The 27,786-nt window shown below is 41.6% G+C and overlaps 1 protein-coding gene across 8 annotated transcripts; it reads right to left on the reverse strand.

Moving 5' to 3' along the window:
* Positions 1-868: 868 nt before the first annotated feature.
* On the reverse strand, positions 869-27,786 carry MRAP2 (melanocortin 2 receptor accessory protein 2). Of its 8 annotated transcripts, XM_061358314.1 has the most exons (5): positions 27,637-27,786; positions 22,844-22,938; positions 19,382-19,486; positions 12,350-12,449; positions 6,289-6,772 (listed from the first exon to the last, which is right to left on the reverse strand). In XM_061358314.1, exons 4-5 carry the CDS (start codon positions 12,397-12,399, stop codon positions 6,379-6,381), a joined length of 444 nt encoding a protein of 147 aa, XP_061214298.1. In that variant the 5' UTR covers positions 12,400-12,449; positions 19,382-19,486; positions 22,844-22,938; positions 27,637-27,786; the 3' UTR covers positions 6,289-6,378. The 8 variants fall into 8 exon arrangements, with proteins under 8 accessions (XP_061214297.1, XP_061214298.1, XP_061214301.1 ...); XM_061358313.1 differs by lacking the exons at positions 19,382-19,486; positions 22,844-22,938; positions 27,637-27,786 and adding exons at positions 869-2,429; positions 18,084-18,392 and having other exon boundaries at positions 6,361-6,772; XM_061358317.1 differs by lacking the exon at positions 19,382-19,486.

Genomic DNA, 27,786 nt, shown 5'->3' on the forward strand with positions numbered 1-27,786 from the left:
ATTCATGAAGCATTTCTTCCCTTACCTATCTTTAATACCACTTTCAACTTTGTGAATGGTTGGCAGGTTGGAGCAGAGCAGGCACTTGCTGGTGATGCTCAGATTCAAACTATTCTTTGTCTCCTTTTCAGATATTTCCAACTGTGCTGGTAAGAATGATGGCAGAGTGATCTGAGTTGTTATGGGACAGATATGAAAAGAAAGCCTATAAAATACAGTGAGAGTAGTTATTGGTATTCCTTTTAGAAGGAAAAGCTGTACTGGGTATGATTTTTACAAGGGGTTGTTCTGGTTCTGAGATAGTAGTAATTTTATAGATGATCTTGACAGAACAAGGAGGCCAGCCTGCTGCTAAAAAGGATAAAAGAAGGAGAAGCATTAAATCAAGTTAAAGAAAATTCAAGCTAGCTGGCTTTTGGTGGCTTAAAAGACAAGTTTGCAAACACATCAGTAAATTACTAGTTTGAAGTCTCAGCAGTGCAAGTCCTTAAGGATTCCACAGCACATCTACTGAGGTTGTAGTTCAATCAACTACCCTTATTTAGGGCAATAACAAGATAAAAACTAGAATCTGCTCTTCAGAATGTACTAGAACGTATTGCACCCTGTACTACTGGAAATAGTTCTGGTCTGTGACTATATATTTATGACCGTGCTTCTTCAGAGAACAGCAGTAAATAGGTTTGGTTTATAGAAGCATGTGACTGAGCATACATAAAGGGCAAAATAATGTAACGCATACTGTGGAAACACTGGCAGTAATAGTGCAAGGACTTTTCTTCTCAAGCATATGCATACACAAACATAAGTGAGAGTGAATACACACATAAATACAAAAAAAGATAGTCAGTTGGCAACACTGTAATCTTAGTTGTTTCACATACAGGTATTTTCAGTATTTTTACTGAGGCTGTTTTGTCCCCCAGAGATGAACTATTAGTCTGTATTCATGAACTATGTAAATACCACACTGCTTTGTATATATAAGCTATGTGTAAATATGCTGTGTTCTTGTTTTTTGGATTGTTTTGCAAATGAAAAGCATAAAATTGAGTTATTTCAACGTACAATTTTTTTCTTCCTGTACAATTTGCCATTGATGTAACACTGTATTAAAGTCCATAACCTGAAGTGTGATATTTTTTATTACATCTGGGGCACTGCCTGGGATGGGAAGGCCCAGGGGGAGCATTTCTGGTTGCTGGAAATTCTCTCTCCAAAAATTGCCTTCCAGTGTTCTCACATGAGTTACATTTCAAATTAAATTATCTCTCCTAGTCTGTTTTCCTGAGCAGGGACAGTATTATTGACCATTACTGTAAGCTATACTATGGTTTATACTGCATTCTCACATGTATTTATGTAGTTACACACTACATGGTCTTTATTTTTCAGGCATTCCCCATGAAGTGGGTGATCTACACAGTAAGAGACTACCTCTGGTCTTGAGCAGCTGTAGTAATGGCTTCTTTTTGGAGAACTAAGGTCCAAATTTTAAATTCTCTGCTAAAGTTATAAGTCTGTGACTCTCCAGCAGCCTGGAACATACCCTGAAACAGAGCTGACAGAACAGGCCATTAGCTTTTACCATATTCCAGTGAGGAATTTGGTGCAATCTCTCAGAGTAATATAATTGTATACTGCTTTGTGTTTATTTTTCCTCTTCTTCTTTTATCCTATTTCATTTTGCATTTCCAGGGGCCATTATAATGGATAGATTAAAAGAATCTTAAAGATAATTTCTTTGCATCATTGCCTTATGTTTAGCTGGAATTCATTTGTTTACAAGAAAGCAGCTGGCATACAGTAATTTGAATTGCCATGTTTGAAGCTTTAGGAAACCAAGTGTGCAGCTGGCCAGGTGCCTCAGTGGCCTACATTGCAGAAAAGACATTTGCTTTGAGAGAGAACAGGGTGTGCAGAGGAGCACAGCACTTGCAGCAGAGACATAAGCAGTTCTATTTCAATTTCTCTGAAATATATGCCAGAATTGTTCACTTAACAAATCAAAAAGGTTCTAATGGATGAAGGCTATTTCTTAGTACATAATACACTTCGAAGTCTATCTGGTAGACCTATTCTGGAAAACTGGAGAACAGGATCTGTATACTAGGACAAGCTGTGCAAATCCAATTTCTATGGGGAAGGGGACTGTGCGTCAAGTGCTGCCCTGATGTTTTGGAACAGAAAGTCCTCTGATAACTGTGAATTGTAACATTTAGCTTTTCATACAGCTACCTGCTCACCTCTTGTCCAAAAATGAGAAAGCGCAGCCCTCCAACTCTTGCGTGTGTTGAAGAATATGTGGTAAAAGGCTGTGTGGTGGCTCTGTGCTCTCTTTGCTGCCTGACAATATCCAAGGCTGCCAAGTAAGTTCGTTCCAGCTCTGCAGTATCTCCAGTTGATTTATTTTGCTTTGTCATCCTTCACTGGAGGAGAGGGCAGAGTAGGAGGGTACGCACACTTGACTTCCTCCTTTGCTAGGGGCTTGTGCAATTCTTTTAGTCACATAGTGGCAAAAACAGTCTCAATATGAAGGTGCATAAATACTGAATTGCATAACAAATACACAGCATTTACTTCACCGTTTAGCTTCAGAGACTGTGTATCATCAGATTGTAGTAGAGTGCATCGTTTTACCTTTCCCTTTCTCTTCTCTATTGAGCAGGCAGCTTCTGATTTTACATTGTAGGTTGGGTGGGTTGTTTGTTTTAAAGGTAGAGAACTAATACTTGTTTACACAGAAGAACATTTCACAAATATTTAACTTTGAAAACTGGAGTATATAACTTGACCTGATAGGTTCTTAGAGAATACAATACATTTTTATGCAAACATATGTAATTTTCTTAGGGGAACTCCCTGTGAAGTGAAATCTACCACAGGTGATGCATTTACAGCAGGATTTCAGAATAGGCTCTGGAATAGAGAGGCCAAGCAGTAGGAAAATTTGCAATAATTCCATCTGCAAACACCATTAAATTCCTAGCACCCCTTTTGAAGGATTATCCTGATCAAAACACTTTCTATTCACTTCATTATTTTCTGGGAAATGTTAACTTTTAACATGTTATACAAAGTTTCTTATTACACTCCCGTTACCCCTGGGGCAACACATCGTGTCTATTAGTTCTAAAAGGAAAAAGAGTGAGCTTTAAAATAACTGCTTTTGAAAACTGCAGAAAATTTCTGCATTTGCCTTTGACTCAGCTCTGCTGCAGAGGCAGAGCAAAACATGTGAATCAGACTGTGTTGCTGCCACAGTGCTTCTGCAGCCATGTGGGAGCAGTGCAGGAGGGACCACCACGTTATTTTTCTGTAAAGAGCACTGTGAAGGACTTACTTTAGAGGTAGAAGGGAGATAAATGGAAAAAGTGCAAGAACAGAAGCAGGAACCAAACGCTTAAATACCTGTAAAGGATTAACACATGCTTTAGAAGGACACCAATACTGAATTAAACTAGTATATAGTTTACTATATATAGGGACTTAGACACAGACAGGGCTACTCAGATTCTTAAATCAGTATTCCACTGTTCATAGAGACACAGACATGAACAAGACTACAAGGATTCTCAAGATAAGGAAAGCATGCAACAAGAGGACCAGATGTCTTCTCTCAAACCAGTGTAGGCCTTCAGCCTGCTGATAAGGCCTGAGAGATAAGTAAACAGCAGCAAAAGAAAACAATTTGAGGAGCCTCTCAGGGATGCAGATTAGACCAAACAAGAACATGTAGTTAACTGGCAAGACTAAACATGCATTCTGATGTCCTTAACTAACAGATTTCTGTAAAAGGATAAAATGAGTAGAGGTATTTCTCCCCAGAGGACCATCACAACCCCCAGTGACCACTCCTTGAAGTCACAGCCTCTGTGCCACAGCCTGATCTACCCAAATTACCATACGCATGAGTAACAAGAATTGGGTGGTCATTTCACGGAATTATGATGAATATGTATGTAATGAAGACATAAAAGCTGTAAACTGTCCCTTATTGGGGTGCATGGCAGGGAGAGTGATGCCCCATGCAGCCAGCATAGGAACAAAGTAATGTCGGCTTTCTAACGTGTCATTCTGTTCAGAGAGGTTACTTCCTGCATTTCAGTGACAACACTGAGAAAACAATTCAAATGTGGTATAAGTGAAGTTGGCCTTATCCCTTGCTCGTTTTTATAAATGCCTTTCGTCTAAGGGTGCTAACTGTCACCAGCATCCATTCACATGAATATTTCTCCTTTCTCCCAAAGTTGCAGTTATGCACCCAAACAAAAGCCACAAAGATTTAAGGTACCAGATGAAAATCTCAGGTTAACTGATGGGGAACAGCAAGTAACTTCTTAATTTGGGAAGAGAAAAAGGAACTTGTACAGCTACAGCCTTTATACTTGTGGTTAAGTACTTACTGTAAAAGAAGGCCTTTTCTGCACCTCAAGATCTGCATTGCAACCTGTACAGCTATGCTCATTCATAACAGGGCTCACTTCAGTCTCCTCTTGGGAACTACTTTCAACAATAGTCTGCTTGTTTTAAACAGTCTCTGCTTTGCTTTAAGTATAATCCCATTCTTTAAACACTAGGAAGTAGTGCAAGAATTACATTTGAAAACAGGAAATTTGGGTGTAAGTGGTTTATGAGGGCACAGGAGTTAAAAAACAAAAGAAGTTTCCCCAGTCTTTGCATTCTTTAAATTTACAAGCCATTCACTATTTATTCTCTTTGTCAGGTGAAGGAAGAATTAAATCATTTTATTAAATGAATGCTTAACAAATTTAAGCATTGAAGTAGCTAAAGAACATACCAGCAGGCCATTCCTACATTTTCACTCAAACATGTTCTATACAAAGCAAGTTGGTTTCAAGAAAACCCAGTTATGCACCATATCTTGGATCCATTAGTTTCCTTTTGGTTAATAACTGCCTGCAGAGCACTCTTACCCCAAACCCAGCAAAGGATTTAAACCTGGTTCCTCAGCATCCTATGTGCTTGCTGTAAAATCATTTGGCCATTAGTTACAATTTTTTTTTTAAGAAAGCTAAATGTAAGCTCTGGCTAGGGTTCAGAACCGTATTACTTCTCTAAAAAAATAAAGGTTGAAATTACACCTATTCAACAACCCTTTCCCTGGGAGAACAGCTGTGGTTGCAACACCATCCCAACTGAGTACAAAAGAAAAACACAGAAAGTGCAGCTCAGCCATGCTTTTGGAGGTGGTCCTCCCCGCAGCTTCACACCTGCTAGCCCTTTGCTGGCCCACTGATCAAGAAAAAGGCCACTGATGGAGCCAAAAAGCCTATAAGCAAAGTATAACACCAACTTAATGTGTCACTGCCATTTATTTGCATACAGCAACTCTATGAATATGTAGGAATAATTATTATCCAATTTCCTGTGATTTAGCTACTGAATCCTGCACTTACCAAACTGGAAGTTCACATCAGCAATTTAATACAAACCAAAAAAGTCAAATTACTGTTTGTATGTATGATAGTAATTCCAGGTTATCACTGGGCAACTGTCAGAATGTCCTTCTGAAGTACCAATTTGTCCCTTTGAAGTACCAATTTAACCTGCACCGAGAAGCAGTTAGGTATCAGAAATTGAAGTTAATTCGAAGCAGATACCAACTGTGCTGCTCAGTTTCAGGTGGCCTTTTGGGGAGTGACAGAAGCTGCAGAACTTCCCCAGGGACCACCTACTTATCCCTTGCTCCAGCTTTAACTTGAGGTTTAGACTTTTCTTGGATGAGCAGTTTTCATACACCTCCCAGTGCCAGGCTACAGCCTTTACACTCTCTGCAAATCATGATGGTACCCTTCAGAAGCTGGACATAGGGGCAGGTAGTGACAGAACGAGGGGGAATGCCTTGAAGCTAGAAGAAAGTAGATTTAGATTAGATATTAGGATTAGATAAATAGGATATTATCATTAGGAAGAAGTTCTCCACTGTGAAAGTGGTGAGACACTGGCACAGGTTGCCCAGAGAAGCTGCAGATGCCCCATCTGTGGCAGCGTTCAAAGCCAGATTGGATGAGGCCCTATGCAATGTGGTCTAGTGGAAGGTATACCTGCCCATTGGAACCAGATGAAGGACCCTTCCGACCCAAACCGTTCTGAGACCCTATGATTTAAAAACAAAGAACAAAACACCCCACACACAAAAAAAAACACAAACAAACAAAAAAAATAACAAAACCAAAAAGCATGAATAAAGCTATAAGTGGTTTACTTCTTATCTAAACTGAGCTGAGTGAGCACAGACAGTCTTACATACAGTAGAAAACACATCTGAAATACCTTCTATCACAATACCAGAAGTCCACAAAGGGCTTCAAACTGGAGAGTAACAGGAATGTTTACCTTAAAGTAAAAGGCTTTTTAGTCAAGGATCCGATGGGAAGATTGCATGATTGATCTGCTATCTGAAACGACTGGTGCCTCTGAGATGAGGAGATCATCCTCACCTAGCGAAGAGTTCTGCTCAGCATTCACAAAGTTAGGAATGTTAAATTTTGTAAGACAATGTAGGTCTTCCTCAAACATACCGCTGCTCTTGGGAGCTTCCTGGAAATGGGTATTACTCTCCAGACCTGGACCTTTCTGATTTTGTTTTGCTTTGTCCAAATGTTCCACTTCATTAATACAGAAATGGAAAAGTGACTGTGATTCTTCAGTTATTTGGTGAGAAAAGACCCTCTCCGACTCCAGAGGCCTTCCAAAATCTGCCACAAAGCTATTCATGCGAAATCTTTTTCCAGAAGGTTCTGCATTGCTAGGGAGCAAAGAGAGAAATACAGTAAGCACAAAAAGTACAAATGTTCACGTCTTTAACAGCAAATTTGCTTTCAGCAACCGTTATGATCAGGAAGGAAGGAAACCCTACAGTTTGTCTACCACAGACTGTAAATTTTATTATTTTCTGCTAAAGTGATTTTAAGTCTTGTTTTGTTGTGATGATTTTCCACGTGAATAAGTTAATGCCAGTGCTCTTAAATGGCTCTTCTAATAATCAATATACTGTTATAATGAGCTCAATAAATGAGCTTAGAAATATTCTCCAGTACTTCCTTTTGATATCAAGTAGTAACAGGTTGTTTAGAATGGCTTATCAAACACTTGTGAGAAAAAACATCTGAGACATAGGCAGCAGTGCTGTCACTAAAGGTATAATTTGAGTACTTGGTTGTCTAGACATCAAACTATCCCTTTCACTGACTTCAGTCAGTGTCATTCAGATTTCCAAATGAGAGCTGGAACTAAAGACTGCTGTGAAGTCTGTCAGTCTTAATTCAGACACATAGCCCAGGAAGGACATCTTTTATCAGCAACAGCATAGCCAGCAGGGCCAGGGCCAAGGCTGTTATCATCCCCCTGTACTCAGCACTTACAAGGCTACAGCTCAAATATCATGCTCAGTTCTGCAGCCCTCATTACGCAAAAGACATTGAGGTGCTGGAGCAGGTCCAGGGAAGGGCAGTGAAGCTGGTGAAGGGTCTGGGGCCCAAGCCTGATGAGGAACAGCTGGTAACTGGGTTTATTCTGGAGAAGAGAAGGCTCAGGGGGACCTCATCGCTCTCTACAACTACCTGAAAGGAGGTCGTAGTGAGGTGGGGGTCAGTCTAATAGGAGCAATAGGACAAGATGTGACAGCCTCAGGCTGCGCTGGGAAGGTTTAGACTGAATATTAGGAACAATTTCTTCACAGAGACTGTGATCATGCATTGGAGCAGGCTGCCCGGGGAAGTGGTGGAATCACCATCCCTGGAACTGTTAAAAAGCTGTGTAGATAAGGCTCTCAGTGACATGGTTCAGTGGTGGTCTTGTCAGTCCTGGGGTAATGGTTAGACTTGATGATCTAAAAGGTCTATTCCAACCTTTTCCAACCTAGCTGACTGCATGATCTTAACACTTCTCAAGTTTTCTAGAAGTGCTAGCTCAAACCAGGTCCAATCTGCATGGCCTTGTGCAAGAGTCATAAAAAGCTGGGGTTGAGGAAAGCTTGTGCTGGGTGTTGGTTTTACAGCTAGTAATGCATTCTTTGTCAGGCTGAATTTATATACTGTCGTGACAAAATGCAAGTTCTTTGCATCTGAATGGCAGTAGAGGTATTCAGAGGATGAGTAGTGAAAACTCTATAGACACATTCTCAGAATAAAAGCTAAGTAAGAATTGTTACATAAGAATTAATAAATCATACTGTTTACATGTGAACTCCTAGCAAATGACACTGGAGCCAGATAGTTGGACACCTAAGTGCACACAGCAGTTACATAGATTTTCAGAGGAACACTGTCATTTAATTCCCTCAAGCCTGCAGTAGGAAGTAAGTGCCTACATGCTTTTAAAAGCCTCATGGCACCTTCAGAAATCTACTCTGAAAACCTTTCAGTCTTTCAGTCATAGTTAAACATACTAATTTACTTCAGTCACATAAACAAGAACTCTGTCCCAACAAAATCAGTTACAGTAGCCTTCAAATCAAAGCAGTCTTTAAGTTTGTCAAAACTGTAATGGCTCATTCTGCATTTCAAAGGGAAGCATGTAGAAGCATAGTACTTAAATTGATGCAAAACAGTCCAGTAACTAAGTACTATGCTGTATGCACACCAGGAGGCAAACAGACTGGAATAATACTGTGGTAGCTTTCAGAACTGATGACTATCATTTATGTACTTCTAATGCAACAGAAAGCACCCTTCCAAATTTAATTGGCGTATACGGTTTTGCAAATCTGTCACTAAGAGTTTGTAGTGTTATGGCATGGACAGCAGAGGTGGCAAATAAGCACTGAAAGAGGATAACAGCCTAAGAAGTTACTTTGGAAGAAAGCTTAAAATGTATCCATCAGAGAAGCAAAACCTGTTCATAGGTGTGGAAAGTACTTTACAAACCATGAGCTATGAAGGAGCAAATTCTGACTGTGTGAGGGGCACACAGGACTGACAGTGGCAACCTAATCTTAACAGAAGAATGGAAGATGCAAAGAAATTTTATAATAACCATACTGTTAAGGACATACAATAGAGAATAATCCTGCGCTCATGAGTGGAAAACACATGATGTAATACACAGTGGTATTTTTGGATTCTGAAACCCACAAACACTATCTTTCTGTATTTTGGGGAGGAATTGTAGACTCACTCATTACAGCATGCAAGTATACCTCAGCATGTATCTTCTCAGAACACTTAAGAATAGCAGCTTCAGAAATACCAGTTTTACTGTGGAAGGGAGGACAGCCACCTGGACAATCAAATCCCTTTCACAGAATTTGGGCCAATGGGACCTTCTGAGTCCCAGAAGGTGCCCACAAGGGAGCAGAAAAGTGAATGCCAGACACCTCAAGCACTACACATACAGAAAACCTCTCAAAACAAGCACTGCCCATGAACTAACCCAAGCTCCTTTCCTGGGAAAATTCCAGCCTATGATGCTGGGTTCTGGTCTGCTGGATTCAGTACTAGGCTCTGGATTCTGCCCACTGGACTTGAGTGCACTGTCAGGGTACGGACCATTTTGCCCAGGATACCCATCGAACAGGTGCATGCTGGTTTGGGACTAACACTTGAGCTCTATAGCTAAAACAGCTCTCCCCTAAACACTCCCTAAAGTGACCTGAAGTACTTGGCAAACCATGGAAAAGAGTAAGTAGCGAATTCCCCAAAATAGCACTGTTTGGCATCTCAAAGGGAACTAACCCATCCTTAACCAAGATCAACTGATTTCTTAAAAAAATATTACCAGTCATTTCACCTTTACTGCAACTAGTTGTAAAACCTGCCTCAACAGCTGTGTGAAGCCTTGAGGTGACATGAACCAGTATTTGTATTTTGTACAGAGCGAGTACTCAAACACGTGTTCGCTGCACAGTGCAGCGAACACATGCGTTTGTGAGGATGTTTTTAAAGGCAGAAACAGAGTCCTGTCTTCTTCTGAGTGTTGAATGACCGTACTTTTCAGGCAGAAATTCAGACAGCTTGTCAATTTTTTTGTTGCACAAGCTAATGTTCTACACATACTAATGTGCAAGCAAACAAAACACAAGCGCAACAGACATCATTTCCACAGCTAATTAAATTTATATCTCTCTCCCCCATCCATATCCTGACCCTTTTCCTCTGGTATAAGGCTGTACCCGATGCTGAACATCTTGTACAATTTTGGTAAGTACATGCTATTGTACCCCTTTATCCTGAGCCAAGAAAAGCATACTATTAGAGAAATCGGAGTATTCTACTTTGGATCCAGCCATGTGAACCCAGTTACGCTTATGTCTCACTTTAATGGTACTTTAAAAGAACAGCCAAATTGACTTAACTGAAGTCAGAGACACATGCATCAATCAGGCTGGCTTTCTCCCAAGGCCTAGGAATCCCATTAACATCTATTTCTAAAGGAGGGCTGCAAGACAGCCCACTGATGAAACGATGAGTCATGAAGAATCCAGTCAGGTATAAAGACAGAAGGTAAAAGCCAACTAAAAACCAGAGTCTGCACTGGTTCTACAGGTAGGTATTTATGTTGCAGTTTTTATATACATGTATCAAAAGTAAGAGGAAACAACAGTATTCACTGCCCATACAGTTTTCCTGGATGATCTGTTTCCAGTACCATACACATTTGGTTATCAAATGTCAAAAAAATAGCGCTCAAATTTGTTCAAGGTGCCAACTCAGCACACATAGTAAGTAGGCAAACACTGAAGCACACGGCTTTCAAAGCTGCAAAGAAGTTCAGAACAAGTACAGAAAGGAGTAAGTGGGCTTTCAGCAACTGAAGAAAAATTACATTAAGATTTAGATTGCAAGGGACTTGCGGAGGTCTCTAGCCTAATGCCCTGATGAAGGCAAGGCCAACTCTGAATTCAGGTCAGGTTATCTGGATGTCAAAGGGGACCAAAACAAGATTTTGGTCTCCTTCTTGGCAACTTCTCTAGGCAACCATTTCCAAGAAAATTGATGAAGAAAGCAGAACAGTGGGAGATACCAAGCAGGCCTCTGCTACCTGAAAGTACATTTTTACAATGTGCAAACTTTTGACAAATATACATGTTAAAATCTTTGCTGTATATTTGACTTCATCACTTTATTTCCCTTTCACATGGGATACAGACTCTCATGCTTGGCTAAGAAACAAGATCTCCAGTGAAAAGGGGCAGCATACCAACACTTAGAAGGACTTAAAATACATTTGGGACCATGGTCACGTAACTTTATGACAGTCTGTAAGGGAGGCAAAAATACTAGAAAGTCTGTTCTGGGAAGCTCAGTCCTCACACTATTTCCTTCTCATAGAAGCAAAACCTCAGGAGCACAGAAGAGGGTCACGATATACTTACATCCTCCCTAATATGGCTCTGTCTCCAGAGATGTGCTATTACATGAAGTTTCAGAGCTAGTCTACATATGACTAAATAGCAAAGGGCCTTCAGTAGGCAGAGATAGGCTGCTTTAGAAAGTGATAAGCACTAACAATTGCCTTTCACAATCAGGTTCTCATCACTGCTGCCGGCCTGCAAGCAGTCTCACTCTCCAGAAGGGCTTTTTGCTTCTACTTTATGGTATGCTAGTCTGAGAGGAGATGTGGGTTTAAACTTTCTTCAAGGAAGGGATGCTGACAGTCTGCATGCTGTGCAAATGCATATAAATGGCCATGGCAAGGCAGTCTGCACATACTTATCAGCCAGAAAGAACAAAAAGGGAAAAAATAAAGATCAGTTTGTGACTTTCAGGGGACCCTGGTATTAACCACATGTGGAGCTGATCTGTCCTTCAGGATCTACTGGACTTTCTCAGCAGAAACTGAGACGTTCTGGGACTAGGGGAGCCACAGGGTTAAGGGGAGATTTTGTAAACACTACCAATACCTACCTTTTGGACTTGAACACACGAGCATGTGTAAGCCTGCCAGTCTTCAGCTTCCTTAACATCTGCCTTGTATTTTACTTGTATATACTCTGTCAATATTCACATTTCTGTTTCACTCCATCATAAAGTTAGCCTACCTAAAATGACCCCATTTATCTGCAGAACAGTAATTTAAAACCATCTGTTTGGCAGCCTACCCACCAACTTCCTTTTAGCATGAAAATGCAGACATGCAGCTATTCCATTCTCTCGCTGTATCCTACTGACTAGTTGCTAAATAGAGAACACATTAATAACAATTCTACAGAATTGGTCTCCAAGAAGGGCTAGAGACAAAGACAGACTGCACCCTTCCATAAGGACAGACTAGAACATGATGGTGCTGAGCCAGTACAATATCAGCATTGTCACTGCTTTTGGGGTCTGCAAAAGAACAGACACACTAGTTAGCAGGCTGGATTCGTTCCAGTTTTCACACTCACTCTTGATGTGGTGCTCCTGTCTTCGTCAGCAGGGTCAGGACGAAAAACATGAAGATAACAAAAACTGCAAGACCAACCCAAAATCCAATCACAATGGAATCTGGTGAAAAAGAAAAAACAAGATGATCAGTATTTCATCTCCGCTTGCAGGAAGCTTCCTCACATGCAGCATGACTGCAAATCCCAAAAGACTTTCTGAAATAAACAGAACCACAGATAAAACTATTTGCTACCTCAACAAATACCAATAACCAACATATATACAAGACATTTTTGAATAATTTTTAATTTGGGACCTAACTTGCATACAGAAAACAGCAACACAGTGTCAGGAGAGCCAGATGGATTTGGAAAAAAAAAGTCAAACCACCAGTTAATTAAGAGGAAGGCACCAAGCAATAGCCAAATACAGGAACAATTAGAAAGAGCATGGCTTTTTGTCTGTGTGCATAAAATGTCCCTGCTGGTCTCATCTGTAGTAAATGGACCCATAGACAAATCACCAGTCCTACTTACAATGAATCTATGTCCACTTACACAAACTTAACCTAGAGGCGCAAGTGAGAAAAACATATTTGCCTCCACAAATAGCAATCAGCTGATGAGCATGGCCCAAAGTTACAGAGCATTAGCCCAAAATATAATCTGGTCCAGGACCCACATTATGCAGGTACTTTTTCACCCATTGTTTTGGGTTTTTCTTGTTTATGCAAATATTCAAAACTTCCACTGTAGAAGTTAAAAAACCCTGACACATAAACATGCAAGAGGGAAGCCCTGGTGAGGACATGTGTCCAATCTACCCTTAACCTCTCATTACACAGCTACTACTGAACCTCAAAGATCCACGCTGGCTGTATAGCTACATGACCCAATGCAGAGCACAAAGCTCTAGCCAGCCTGTTGAATCTCCTACAGAACTCACTAAAGATAGCAGAAAACAAGGAGTCAGCTATTCTGCCTGGTGCTTGACCCCAGTAGTTAATCACTCTCCCACTGTGAAATATCTTCCATGCTAAAAGGCAGCTCTGTAGACTGGAAATCAGTTCAAACCATTTGCTTTTTTTTTGCCAAGTCCAAGTGCCTGCTGCAGCTTGAGATTTGTTCTCTGTGAAAATACTTTATCACAAATCACTCCTTAATCTCTCTATTTTACCAGAAAAAGGGATTAAGTTTCAAGCCTCCCACTGCGGCACTTATTCCATCTCTCCTCTGCCACATCTCCTCCTCTCAACACCCTTTGTAAAATAATTACAGGATGGTTCAAGTACGGGTCTCCATGATGGGGAGGGGCAGGGAGTTTGTAACACTGCTTTCTACTCGAAGCATACTGTTACGAGTTAGTTTAGGTGAGTCTATGCATTATGAGCCCTACGTTTTTCTCAGACTCATTCTATATGCACAGTCTGAATTCAGTAGCTCGAGATGCATCCTGTGTTTGGCGTTACCAATACACAATATCTCATGATTATCTACCACCCTACCAGCTTTCATAGTACCTGAAAATTTCATCTAGAAACAGTCACATTAAAAAGAAAATTACTACTTAGAGCTACTAGTACCTACCAATTAGTCAGACATGCTTCAATGATATGCAGCTGCATTGATAACCTGAATGTAAACTCTGATCAAGTAAGATGTCCAAAAAATATGCAGAGATCAAGCTGCAAAAACAAAAACCAAAATAAACCACACAAAAAAAAAACACAAAAGAAAAAAAAAAGAAAAAGGAAAGAAAACACAACATTAAAGGGAAAAAGAGGGAAAAAAGAAAATCCCCAAAGAAAGCAAACTTCAAGAAAAACATAAAATCAAGACTGATAAACTTCTCCTCCCCACAAAACTCACACCCGCCATCAGGTTCTGGTGAACAGCAAGAGGCTGTCTTGTGGTTTGTTTGGTGTTCCTCCCCAGCAGGATTGCTAAATTTACTGAGCCTAAAGCTGTATCTTCCTTGCCCTGCTGAGGCTCCTAAGGCACTTCCAGCCCTCTGCTGTATCAGTTACATGGTTTGGATTTGTTTAAATTAAAGCAGGTGGCCCAAGTTCTCTTCCATATTTAAGTGCAAATTATCCAAACCTACCAACTCCTAAACATTTATTCAGCATAAAACCGTGCATACACAACATTCATATTCTAAATATATGGTACATAGGACTACATTTATAATATTGTCCTAAGTTATAACTAGATTGGAGAGGTATCCTATGAATTTGTCTAGTTGCATCAGCCTTCCTTTCCTTTGCAACATCCTGGCAGCAGTTCTGCCTCTCCTGATCATTCCTACCTGGTTTACCTCTCTCTAACATTACTGAGGTTTCTTCTGTTCCAAAGGCACAAAAAAGGATTTCGTTCTTATCTCTGCCAGTCACAGGTGTCTCCTGGCTATCTTTATCTATTTACTTTCTAAAACTGTGGTTTACAAAAACTAGTTCCTGCCTTCACTCCTCTTCAGGCAAAGGACACACTTTTTGCTGGTAAATCAGCTTTTTTTTTCCTCTCTTCTTTGCAGTCATATATGAAAAGTCCCTGTGGCACCTGAGCACCTCATTGTGCCCCCCCACACTTTCCTTAATAAATGGATTTTTGTGTATTAGATTGTTTCGTCAACATATGTCTTCACAGGTCCCTGCATAAATCTTTCTGTGATTTAGATGCCTCTGAATTCCTTTGTATGTACGTTAGATTGCTAGGGACCTGTCCTTGCCTACAGTTAATTAAGTCAACATTAAGCCAAAAGTGGCCTCCAACTTTCTCTTTTGTAATTCATCTTACATTATGGTCCAAACCAGTAACCTCTCTTCTGTGTGAAATACCTTGTGTATCATAAATAAATAGCAATTTAAAATAAAATGCACCTCTCTCTCTAAGGGGGTTGCACACCTCTAATTTTAAGAAGGGACAGTGACGAGTTACAGCTGACCAAGTGTCACAGCCAGGTATGGTAGCATCAGTTAAACTAGAGTCCACTCCCCTTTAAACTCTCTAAGTTACACTGCATTACTAGATTAAACTCAGCCCTCTGAGCATGCACAAAGTAACACCAAGGTGAATAGAGCCAACTCCAACCTATTAGTTAAAAAAAAAAAGTAATTAATTACTTGGAAAAGAAAAAGAAATACTCCTAGGTTCCTAGATCACTGATTCAATATTAACCTCTTTCATACGTACTTCAAGCTCCACCTGAAAAGAGGTTATTTCATCTGTCCCATTCTCTAGCTAAGAGTTGTCAAGAATGAGTGAAGACACCAAAGCTGAGCTGCCACACTTAATGCAGGGCAATCACTTCAGTGGCAGTCCAAGACCTGCTTTGCTGCTGTACCTTCTGCAATCCAGCAGGCACTATCCCTTGTATATTTCAGTCCCATCACAATCCTTGACACATATAGCTAAAAAGGAAGGAACTTACAAAGCACGGCAGCTAATCTTTGTAATCAGTAATCTTTGTATTCAGGTTTGGCCTCTGATTAAGTGGAAGGATGGAATATAAATTAGAAGCATGATAAAAGCTAACCTACATTTTTTGAGTGCCTAACTTTTATAAAAGCACAACTCAGGCTAAAAACTAAATTCTACTTTAGTTTTTTTTTGAAGTTTTACTAACTTCACCAAGTTTTTCTGTGCCTTACAAAACCTCTCCAAAACCTCCTGACTGTGCAAACCAAGGGAGATCTGCCTTTCTCGGCTGCAGTTTGCCACTGCAGGCACTTCCCTTTCCCTGTCTGAATCCTTTGCATGACAAATGAGGCAGAGAGTATGTATCTCGCCCTGGACCAGCGCTTCTGCACTGACTCAGACAATTTCAATAAGCCTACAGTTTTAATTACCAGTGAGTCTCCTCTCTCCTGAGGATCTATACTGCCTGACCAGAATGCAGCCTGTGCAGTTAGACAATAATTATGATCTCCCGGTATGGTTGTCAGAAACACTTCTGGCCCCAACAGCCTTGTCCTTCCTCCCCACTGAGCAGGATTTGGTCTGCCCAATAAGGGAAACTTGCCACGCAAACTCCACTGCTGATTCTCCTGGTTGTTTTGAATGCTTTTCCTGCAGTTTCATCAAATCTAAAAAATTCATCAGAATATGCAGACCAGGGGACTTCACGTGGGGTAGCTTGAATTTCCCCATCACTACGAACAGCAGCTTCAGTCTTAACTAATGGTTCAGGGGAACCGAACAAGAGGCAGACTGGGGGCTACCCATAATTTCATCATCACTCACACCAGATATCTCCTTCCCAAGTCTTGGGGTCTGAGTAATGTACCGACTGGCAGATGTACGTGGGTGCGACAGAGGACTGCTTTTCCAACAGTGCTTCTCTTTGCATTTTGTTAGATCAAGCAGATTTCTGACACAGTCCACTTCATTTTAAGAGGGTTCAGTTTCGAGATATTCTCTGCTTCAAGGTAATTATTTTCAGTTTAAAATTTATTACTCTCAGACACAATTTTCTCTCCTGCCTCCTTCTCAAAGGCTAATGATGACTTTAACACTGCATTTTTCTGATCTCAGTTCTTTGCTTGCCAGTGTTGTTCATCCCAACATTGTAGGAGACCCTTGTATCTGTTCAGGGCTATCCATAATAACACAAGTTCCCATTATTTTACCTCTATGCCTATGGAGCTTGAGTGACTCAGTCATGCTCTTTGTTACTGATGGATGTGAAATCCTCTCACTTTGCTTTTAAAAAGACAAATGTAGTTTGCTTGTTTGGCAGCTGTGTGCGGTTTATCAGTGCATGGTGCTTTCAAGCTCCCACTCCCACAAGGAGTACAGCAGAGCCTGCCCGCGGGGCCTTCACTCTGCTTCACCCTCCATTCAGTTTCTCTTAGCATATGCCAAGGTTGCAGGGTTGCCTGGGGAACTATCTTAGGAGAGATTCCGTGCATGCCAACCGCATTCCATGCTGGATGTAGCAGCTGCATTTTACCTTAAGATTTCCTTAGTGTTATAACTTTGCTTGACTTGGCAGAGGTGATCTCTAATTTCCCCCATTTTCCCACACAGGTACAGTAAATATGAACTAGTCTCTTGGTTTTTTTCCTTCCTCTCCCCTCTCCCCCAACCATCTCCCCTAAAAGAAAAAAATAATAAAAAAATCCTAAAAGCCAAATGCATTGTCTAGGTTTTTGATAAATGCTGGTGCAGCTGCAGCAGCTTGTCCCAGCTCCATTTCCTCTCAGTTCCTACCCAGGTTTTTCCATCCCTCTCTCCCATCCTCCATTTGTTATTCCACTCTAAAACAGCTCCAGTATTACCAGAATGCTGAATTTAGAATACTCCTCCTATGAAGAAAGTCCCAAAGATAAAAATTTCCTCAGAAGGAGAAATTTCTTCCTTTTCATTTTAAAAGCCTTAAAAACCAAAAGCAGTAAGGGTGCCCACCACTTTTTAGCACTAACAGGAACAAGAACAAAGCAACACAGATCATACCAAGTAGTCACCAGAAGCAGCAATGGCTGCATTTGCTGTTATAAACTCTTCTAAACAGTCTGATAATCTCAGTATTGACAAATTTCTACCACAGCAAAGAAATCCATACTTCCCTCATGCACAAGAAAAGCATCCTACAAAAAAGGCACAGAATACCAAAGACTCTAATGGAGTAATACCTCCAATTGCTGAGATTTCAAAAAAATATCAGATATTTTTGTAGAATCAATTACAAATTAAGAGTAGGAACATTAAAAGGGGGAAGCTCAGCTGCAGTAAGGCATGTCTCTACTGAACTTACATTTATGAGCCTTCAGGCCTTCAAACGACACTGGTCCATACTCATAGTACTCATAGTCCCAGGTGTAATCAGAGTTAGACAAGGCCTGCTGGGAGGTTCTGTTAGAAATCAACCTCAGGGCAGACATCTTGCACCTCCAATAAATATATACCTGTGGGTACAAATGTGTTAACGCAGGCTACATACTTTAGCACATCTTTTGATTTGACAGAGAATCCTGTCTTATTTTGGGGATCTCTTATTCATCACTGTTCACAAGAGCAGCCATTCATGCTTACAATGGCGCGCTCTCACCTCTAAAATCCAGTATCACTGCCTCATCAGACAAGTGATCACATCCCCTTCCATTATCCCCCCAGTCTTGGTTGGCCAATCAACCATCAGTCAGCACAGAGCTGCTCTTCAGTGGAAAGAGGAAAACCTATGTTCCTCTCCAAAAGGATGCCCGTAAACGTACAAAGTGTCAAAACCAGGCTCCTCAGATTGAATATAGCTTTTATAGCTCAAACATAGTAAATAGCAAAGACCAGCCTCAGCAGCTTAGGATGAATGCTGCCATGAAAACCTGGGTGATGAACTGGCCAGACTACCAGCCTCAAAGGGCTGTATTATCCATGCAAAATCCAGCTGGCAACTGGTTATCAGTGGTACCCCTCAGAGACTGAGGGAATGATACTACAGTGAAGTGAAGTGCACTCATAGCAAGCTCACAGATTATGTGCGGGCCAGTAAGAGGCTACTCAGAGGAATCAGAAGCTGGAGAAAGGGAATAACCCATGCTCTGCTATAGGCTGGGTGCTTACTGCTGAGGAGCAGCGCTGCATGGAAGGACTTGCAATGGACAACAAGCTGAATATGAGTCAGCAATATGCCTTGTGACAAAGCAGGCCAAGTGTGAACGAGGCTGAATTAACAAAGACTGCAGCCAGCAGATAGCAATAAGTGTTTATTCTTCTCTACTCACCACTGGTGAGACTGTATCTTGGGTACTGTACCCAGTTTCAGTACTCCCAGTAGCAGAAGAGCATGGACACACTAGGGCAAGTCCAGTGGAAGGCCACCAAGATGGTCAGGGAGCTGCAGCAAAGGATACACAGGAGTCTAAGGGAACTAGGTTTGTTCAGCCTGGAGAAGAGAAGGCAGCTCTGGGGAGACCTTAGTGATGCCTACAGTTACAAGTCAGAGGCTGCAGAGATGATGGAGCCAGACTCTTCTCAGAGGTGCAGAGTAAGAGGACATGAGGTAATGGATACAAACTGGGAAACGTGAAATTTCAATTATTACAAGGAAAGATTTACCTGATCTAGTTGAGCATGCTTTGACCAGCAGGTTGGACCAGATGACCGCCAGAGGTCCCTTCCAACCTAAATTTCTCTGTGCAATTTATCAGCTTCAATACGCCACTACCGAAGGAAAACAAAACAGCAGTGATTTTCCCCACAGATTAACAGAAACTGCAATGCAACACTGAGCATCATTAAACTGCCCTGATAGATCCTTATGTCATTAACACAGCCCTACACCAGGGATCTACATTTTGCAAAGTAATTTTTTCAGATTATTAGACAGTTTTATGCACACCAAAAGAAAGCACATCTCTGCACAGAGCATCTGTGGCAGCAGCTGGAGCCAGGACATCCAACTTGAAACATATTACAAAATACTTCTTATAAAGGCAAATTGAGCTTTGGGTAATTTTGCATTTAATTAAAACCCATCAGGGTGAAGACTTCATGCAGTTCGTAGAAATACTGCAATCAGTTGTTGTGTGAACAATGAACCTTCGCAGAGCAAGTCGAACCCAGATAAAATCTCTTTACAAAAAGGGCCCTAAATCACAGTGTCTCTGAAAATGACTGAAACTTCAGTCCTTCCTAAGGATAATCAGATTAACTAAGGCTGTGCAACTAAAGTGCTAAGAGGGACACACATAAATAACAAGAATCAGGCACAAGTGAGGAACACAAATTCACCCAGGGGGTACGAACAGCATTTCGGATTTGTAAAAAAGTTCTTTCTACAACTCAGAAAGCTCCCAGCAAGAATAAATAGCCTGAAGCACAGAGAAGGAAGAAAAAATGTGGCTGTAATGGACAACCCAGTTCATGGCTGTTTCCCACCCTCTATTTCCAACCCTTAAAGAACACAACAGAAAGAGGTACGTCTAGCTTTAAGTGCCTGTGTTAACAGTAAAGCTTTAGCTTTCCCAGTGACTAGAAAAGTTTCTTATTTCCTGGAATTAAAGACAATATCTAATTAGGCTTCAGTTTTTCTTAGTTTTAATCAACTAAAGTGACTACTGCCTCCAGGAGAAGCAAATGGCACAGTTTAAAACCTAAGCTTCCTGTCCTAGCTGACTCCCATTTCAGCTCTGTCAACTGTCTCTTACAAGATTTTGTGTTTCATTTTGTGTCTGGGCTCTGAGACTACACTGCGCTGCACAGGGTTCCCACCATCTTTTTCCCCTGCTCCTCAATATTTTGTTGATGACCTGCCTCTTGACAGACTGTCATATTCCTGTTTAAGGGCTGTTTTTCTCTTTTATAACCTTCCAGAGGGGTCTTTCCTTCAAATATTTCTTATATGACATAACTGAAGTTCACTGTCACCTCCTCACTTTTATTATTATAAAAAGAGCTGAACAGGAATCTGCAGGCAGAAAACTTCACAACAGGGTATATAAACAGCCTGAAAAATGTTTCTTCTTCCACCTCAAGTGCAGGCAGATGGACTTAACTGGGCCATATAAAAATCTCTCTCCCAGTCCAGTTAGAAGTGTCCGTTTATGATTTATGGGGAGAATAACCACTTCTGGGGCACAAAGAATTTGTCCTCACTTTATCTTAGGACTAAAAGTTCCAGTGTTTAACCATACAGTACAGGCATTTCTAGACTTTCTTTTACTGTAGACAGCCACTATCAGAGGCAGAGATGCTAACTACAATCTGGGTTACCAGCTCCCAGGCTAACCTGTGCCTCAGGCTTTGTGGGACATACAAAGCCTCTAAATCATTCAGTACAGCTAAGCATAAGCATTGTCCCAAAGTAGATTAGAGCTGACTTGTAAGCTCTGTGTGTCCACATGCCTCCAAAACCTCAGTCTGAAATATGTTAAAACAAACTTTTTATTCTACTTTATAAGCTTAGCATGGTGGAACAAGGACCAGCACAGCAAAAGTAGTGAACATTAAGACTTTGCACCCCCTGAGGAAGCGCAAAGCAGGGTGAGCTGACACGCTAGCAGCCTGTTTGGTGCATTTGCCAGACTGCATCAGGTTATGGAGGGACTGCAGGTGCCAGATAAGGGCTTCAGGGAAGCAAGTCCCCCACAAGATGCGCTCAAGCACTCTTTCTGCCAGGAATGGACAGCAGTGATTCATCCCACAGCTCTGAGGCATAACAGGGAGCTCCTCCAATTGACCTTGCTAAGGCTTTTGTGAGGGGGCATGGGAGGTAAGGCAAACATGAAAGCCCCTCTGTTGACTTTGATGTATATAGATTCAGAGAGTTTCTCCTCACTGGTTCATTAATTTCAGAAGTAAGTCAGCAACAAAAATCTTTACTTTGATCACTCAAGAAATGCCAAAGCAGGGTCGTATTCAGTACTCCCAACCAGGAGATTCAGGGAGACCAGTCTCCTGGAAAAAAGGGCAAGTGCTCATGGCTGCCTCCTGGAACATCAGGCTGCCCTCTGCAAATAAAGGATGCCAATGGGTCCCCAGACACACCGCATGGATACCCAACTCCAACTTCTGGAGCTGAGTTACACCTTCAGGAGACTTCATTTGTAACCTGTGTGGAAGTTTGCAAGACCACAGCTTGCCAGTCAGTGGTACTTGAGCAAGCTAGTTTGACACTTGGGCTATATCTGCACGAAATCCACATCTTGGAACTGCAGCAGTCAAATGCTGCTGCAGTCAGATTTTTTGCTTCAGTCTGGATATCACTGACACACTGCACAAAGCTCACAGCCTCTTACCTTTCAAAATAAGTCAACATAAAGGCGTAACTGAACACACACCGTATCCGAAGCACAACTTCATGGTTTACCCCACCACTGGGGCCACAAAGGCAAATCTGGCTTTGTGTACATCTGAAACTGGTGTTGTATGTAACAGGAACAGCTACCTCCAAACTAGACCTGCACACACAAGAATAAATCCAAGCAGTCTGGTCAATGTACTGTTCATTTCTGAAGATTGGTAAATTTTCATTCAAAACTACACTTATTCTCCGCATACTCCCATTCTGCTTACTGACAGAGAGTCAAAGCACTCTTCACTGAATAAATAAACCAACTTTTGGCGTTCACAAACTGTGAAGAACCCAAAAGGCAGGAAAAAAGGAGTAGCATTCCAAACTGTGAGAAGTTCTAGCCTGATAAGGCTTAGCACTACACCTTGATGCATCAGTTCCATCAACCAGGCTGTACAATTAACTCAGAAGTTATTAGCTATGGGAAGTTAGCAACTCAGCTATTCCCATATACCCTACATTCCCATAAAACCAACATTCTTCATAGAGGGGAAGGGAAGCAACCAACACTATGTTCTGTTTTACTCCACCCCAGGAACTAAGAGTTGAAGCCAGAGGAAAGAAGTTAATGAAAAAAACAAGCACAAACTTATTTACTGTGCACTGCATCAGCTGAAAGGTAATACAGAAGCCATCTTTCTACAACCCTACTACATGGCTATTACTTTGTACAGTCTGTACTGCTCCCAAGCACCGGTGAGAGAATTCTGCAGGAAATACTTAACTAAATGATCCTTGTGGCTTCCTAATTCTCAAGATCGTAGACAGGCAGGATTTGAGATCAAACTTGTCTTTTCAGGGGAATATCCAGTCTTCCCACCTGCAACGAAAGCGAGGAAAGCAAGTTATATAAAAAAGTGAAATTTAGCAAGACAAATAGAAATGTACCTGAAAAGTGACTGTACAACTAAAAAAATAAAAATGAAAAAAAAAAATCAATCACACATAGGAACTCTGAGTACATGATACTTGGGGCTTTTCTTGGAGAGAAAAGAAAGTACCACTGTTAACAGTGGTTATGCTTGTGATTGATGCTCACATCATCTGCACGAGCTGTTGCACTAAAATAGCAAGAATGATATTGGATTCATCACAAAAGGACTTTATAACAATAGAAAGGGAAAATGCTAGTTTAGTCATCGCTTATCCTGGGAACTAAGGATGAGAAACGGCAACATTACAGACATCTGTGCCTCATACTACTGTATTATGCATTCATTATTACGAAAATGTCTTCTTTTCCATGTACTAACGCTTAATATCTTGCACTGTGCATGCTGCAGCTCTGTATGGGCCACCTGCAAGTTAGGGAGAAACTACTATGAAATCATACCATACTATGAATTCACAGACAACTACCTGGATCTGAAAACACACAGAGCAAACACTACATTAGCTCCCTTGTAAATCGTGCCTGAGAAGACAGATGAATTATACCTAATGTAGCATCGCAGAAGCTAGGTATCCTTTTGCTCTTAGGAGGTTTCAGTCCTGCAGTGACAGTGAATGGACATGGAACAGTTAGTATATATCTACTGGGACTTGTTCCCAAAGCACACTGAAGCAAACAGCTTAACTCCAGTACCAGAAGCCTTAAGAATTACAGCCATAATATATAGTCTTAAGAGACAGTACTATCTACAAATAATAAATGGAATTACAGCTAACATATCTCTACTTCCTGAAGCTAGGGTAGAATTACACAATCAATCCATCATCCAGCTTTAGTGCATGAAGTTAAGCTCAGAAAGCATTTCATTTTGACATTCAGGATGGCAAAAACTTATCTACTACAAGAATTCACTTTTCCATCCAAATAATACATCTCTGCACAAAGAAAAAAAACACCAAATAAACAAAATAAAAACCCCCACAACTTGATAGCTGTTATAACCACAGTAGAAAACAAGACTAAACCTTTCTTTTAAAAAGAGAAAAATCTGTTTTTCTAAAGAGAAAATAACATGGTTAAGTTTCTGAGCATTTTTTAAATAGGGAAGATTATCCTTGCGACATCTTGTCCTGGTCATGTCCCAGCTGAACCTCCAGTGAGCCTAGTTCCAGACACAGCTCATGGACACGGCTACTGCTGCAGCAAGGCTCTGGTCAGAAGAAAGCTCTGGGTATTGTGGAGCCCATTTTCGTCTCCCCACTAAAAGTCAACTTCCTCTAGGTGTGCGCATGCACCATCTTCAAGACTCAAGTTCCCTCAAGACCAACCAGACTAGAAGTCCTATCAGTAAGCACTGAAGTTCTGAGAACTCTTCCATCCTATAATGCTTACATCAGTGGTATACATAACTGTAGTCAACACCTTCCAAAGAAAAGCTTGCCTTTCCCTCAGCTGTTTACAATGCTGACAGTTCTAACCTTTCACACTACAACTTTTTAACCTTGCAATAAAATCACAGATAGAGATCCCAGGTTGTTTTGTTATAGAAAACCCTGAAGTGAAAAAGCTATGGTATATGCACTACTGAGGAAAGAGCAAACCATAAAGCAAGTCTGGAAATGGCCTCTCCTGTAGCACATTTTTCCTGAATTTCCTTTAGGGTTTAGGGTTTCTGTTTGGTTGGTTGGTTTGGGGAGTTTTCTGGTTTTGTTGGGTTTTGTTTTGTTTTGTTTTATTAGTTGTCTCTTGTCTTTTGGATTCCTTGCTAACCCTGAAGTCTGTCAACTTGATGTGTTATTCTGAGGAGAGAGAAAGGGAGAAAGGAAAGCCCCTTAGCTTAAACACAGGGTTTGCACAGCCCAGAAAACAGACAATTTCATTCAGGCCTTCTTCAATAGCTCTGTTTTGGCTTTGGCTCAGTGAAAAAAACACCAAAGCGCTGAGGCAGACAAGCAGAGTACATTTCCCCTCTCCCATTACAAAATAAGACTGTAATCTTCACATAACATGAATCCGATCTGAAGTACAGGCCACAGCACACCTCTCACAGCACTTCTTCACTTCTCAGTGGATCTCCCCACAGAAAGAGCTTTGCTCCTAATCTACACTAAAGCCAGTGGAAGATAGGCTGGCAGAGATGAAGTTTAAAGCAAAGGTATGACAGACCATTTATTCAGAGCTGCTCCCATACTTGGGTATCTCACAGCCATGGCTTCACTCTGCTATAATCTCTCAGACACTAAGCAATGCTCAAGCATTCCAATTTAAAAGTCAGTTATGGATTACATTTCCTCAAAAACTAACAAAATAAGATACAAATACAGTTTTTTCTTGAAAACTTCCACACTTGAATGACAAAAGTTTGCTGAACATCTGTAGTTGGCCTACAATGCCATGCAGAAATTTTCCCTTAATCAGTTCAGTGAGAATTTCAAACAGTTACTGAAATGGAGCTGTTTATTATAAATCAAACTGGTTTGGGATTTTCCCAAACCAGAACTGTTTTCTTCCTGTCTTTGTGTCTACTTCTTCCCTCCAGTGCTGCTGAAGAAGCACACAATTGCTTGTAGTGTCTCAAATACATATTTCTTGTCAGGTAAATCAGACAGCAGTACACGACTCACAAGCACACATCTGAATTCCCCAGTTCCTAATCCCTGATGTGTCTCTGCCCTACACCAGGCTATAAACAAGTAACTAGAGACCAAGCAAACATCATTAGAACAGTACAGCCAAGGCCCATTGCAGTAATAGGTCTTATGTATGCAGAATAAAGCCTTCATCTACCTGTCCTAAAATTTGTACTACACTTGTGCCAGTAATAGCTTGTATTATTGGTTCATAGACTGGAAATTTGATTTAACCTGTTGAACAAGGACAAGAGAATCATCTGTGCTTCACCTTAAAACGTCTTCCACCACAAAGTCTACATGGGTGACCAGCAAAAATGACAGGCAGTAAATTATTTTGTCCAGCTCCTAATATTTTGGTTTATTTTTTTCCTTCTACAACAACAACAAAGTATTACCTTGCAAGAGCTTGATTTATTTTATACATTTCTGCTTGCTACTGATACACCCAGAATATCTCATTATTTTCAGCAAGAATGGAGTCAGACTGTCCTCAGTCAATGTAGAGTTACCATTTCCCTGGCATCTTTCCAGGTATTTACTCCTGTGGTAAAAAAACTCTCTCGACTCTGATGAGAATCCTGAATAGGAAACCACAAATAGACAAGAAAAAGCAAGCAGTATTTGAAATTGATTATCTCCATACTGAAACCAAAACATCTACTTACTCCACAGCAGTTATGTAAATCTGCATCCCTGTATATATAGCCTCTGGGAAGCTCAAATGAGAGTAACAGGAGCAGAGGGAGCACCTCCAAAACAGAGCAGTAGGCTGGGAAACACACCTGGAAATAGAGGTGCCTCAGGGTTTACACATCAAACCCCAACCAGCCTTGCAAAAGCAGTTTAAGACAGCATTGCCACTGTTGGACCATCCCTCTACCAGCTATGTCTGTTGCAGAAATGACAAACTAGTGTGCCTATGCATCCAGTCACTGTCCAGCATCAGGTGCTAGGTAGGGCTGATAACACCAGGGTGAGCAAGGCAAATGTCAGGGAACAGAGACTTTTTGGAGGGAAGTTTTGCTGTCTTGTCATCAAGGTGATCATCTTCAACAAAAACAGGGGCAGACAGCTCAGGAGAGGGACCTGAACTGCTTTACCATACCCGTCACCATCAACAGAGCCTGCTCACCAGAGACTGCTAAAACAGTGACTGTTAAAGGGAGAAAGAATGGGGCATTGGGAGGGGAAGAGTATGAGAATCAGGAGAAGTCTAGGGAGGAGCACATGGGGGAAAGGAAAGAGGGCAAAACTGAAAATAAAGAGAAGTAATTTCAGACTGCCAAGAAGAGCCTTCATCCCTCCAGTTCCAAAGCACAATGGGAAACGTCATCTGGGAAACAAACAAACCCCCAACAAACCAACCAAACCCCAATGAACAAACAAAAACCATCATAACATACACACCACAAACTTATCCTGGATTTTGTTTTCAAACATTTTAGGTCACATTTATAAGCTCACTGAAATGCTCAGCAGTCAGAGCAGAACGCAACACAATCTGGGGGGGGGGGGGAGGCGGACGACAGACAACATAATTGCCAAGCAAGCTACGTGCTTTCTATCCCTTCTGCTTTAGGATACACACTTACATAGCGTGAGAAGATGCCACTCCGTTACAAACTAGAAACGTGACAGAAGCAGACGGCATTTTCCACGTCACCCAAACGCACAGTGCCACCACAAGCCTTTTTCTTTTTAATTATTATAAATCAAATAAAGATTAGAGGGGTACTTCAAACCTTAAGGCTTGCGAAAGTCTACAAGTGTCGGTCTCAAAGCCGCCTGTTAGCCAGGCTGAACTGCGGGCGCTCGGGGCAGCGGCACCCCACACCGCACTCGGGGCTCTCCACTCCGCCCAGCTGGGACCGCACACCCGGCCGCGGGCCCTACCGCGGGGCAGCGCGCAGCGGGAAAGGCAGCGCAGGGCAGCGCAGTTCCTCCTTCCTTCCCTCCCGCCCTCTCCTCGCTCACCCGCCCCTCCGCAGCTTACCCGCACCGGGCACGTCCAGCTGCCATCCTCCAAAGCACAGCTTCGTCCCTGGCGAAAGGCGCGCCCCCCCCGGACCGCTCTCGCCTGCCGGGACGAGTCAGCGCTGAGGGGGAGCCAGGCGGACGGAGCTGGCGGCGATGACGCCCGCCC

The sequence above is a fragment of the Neopsephotus bourkii genome, unplaced genomic scaffold, assembly GCF_033783945.1.
Source record: "Neopsephotus bourkii isolate Nb327-2 ecotype Australia unplaced genomic scaffold, CSIRO-AGI_Nbou_v1 NB_941, whole genome shotgun sequence".
NCBI lineage: Eukaryota > Metazoa > Chordata > Aves > Psittaciformes > Psittacidae > Neopsephotus > Neopsephotus bourkii.

Excerpts from the sequence above, each read along its gene's own strand:
- MRAP2 (XM_061358313.1), bottom strand. The coding sequence starts at position 18,210 with ATGTCTGCCCTGAGGTTGATTTCTAACAGAACCTCCCAGCAGGCCTTG. Across the intron at positions 12,450-18,083 it reads AGGCCTGAAGGCTCATAAAT|ATTCCATTGTGATTGGATTT; the intron begins GTAAGTTCAGTA and ends CTTTTTCACCAG. Across the intron at positions 6,773-12,349 it reads ACAGGAGCACCACATCAAGA|CAATGCAGAACCTTCTGGAA; the intron begins GTGAGTGTGAAA and ends TTTGCTCCCTAG.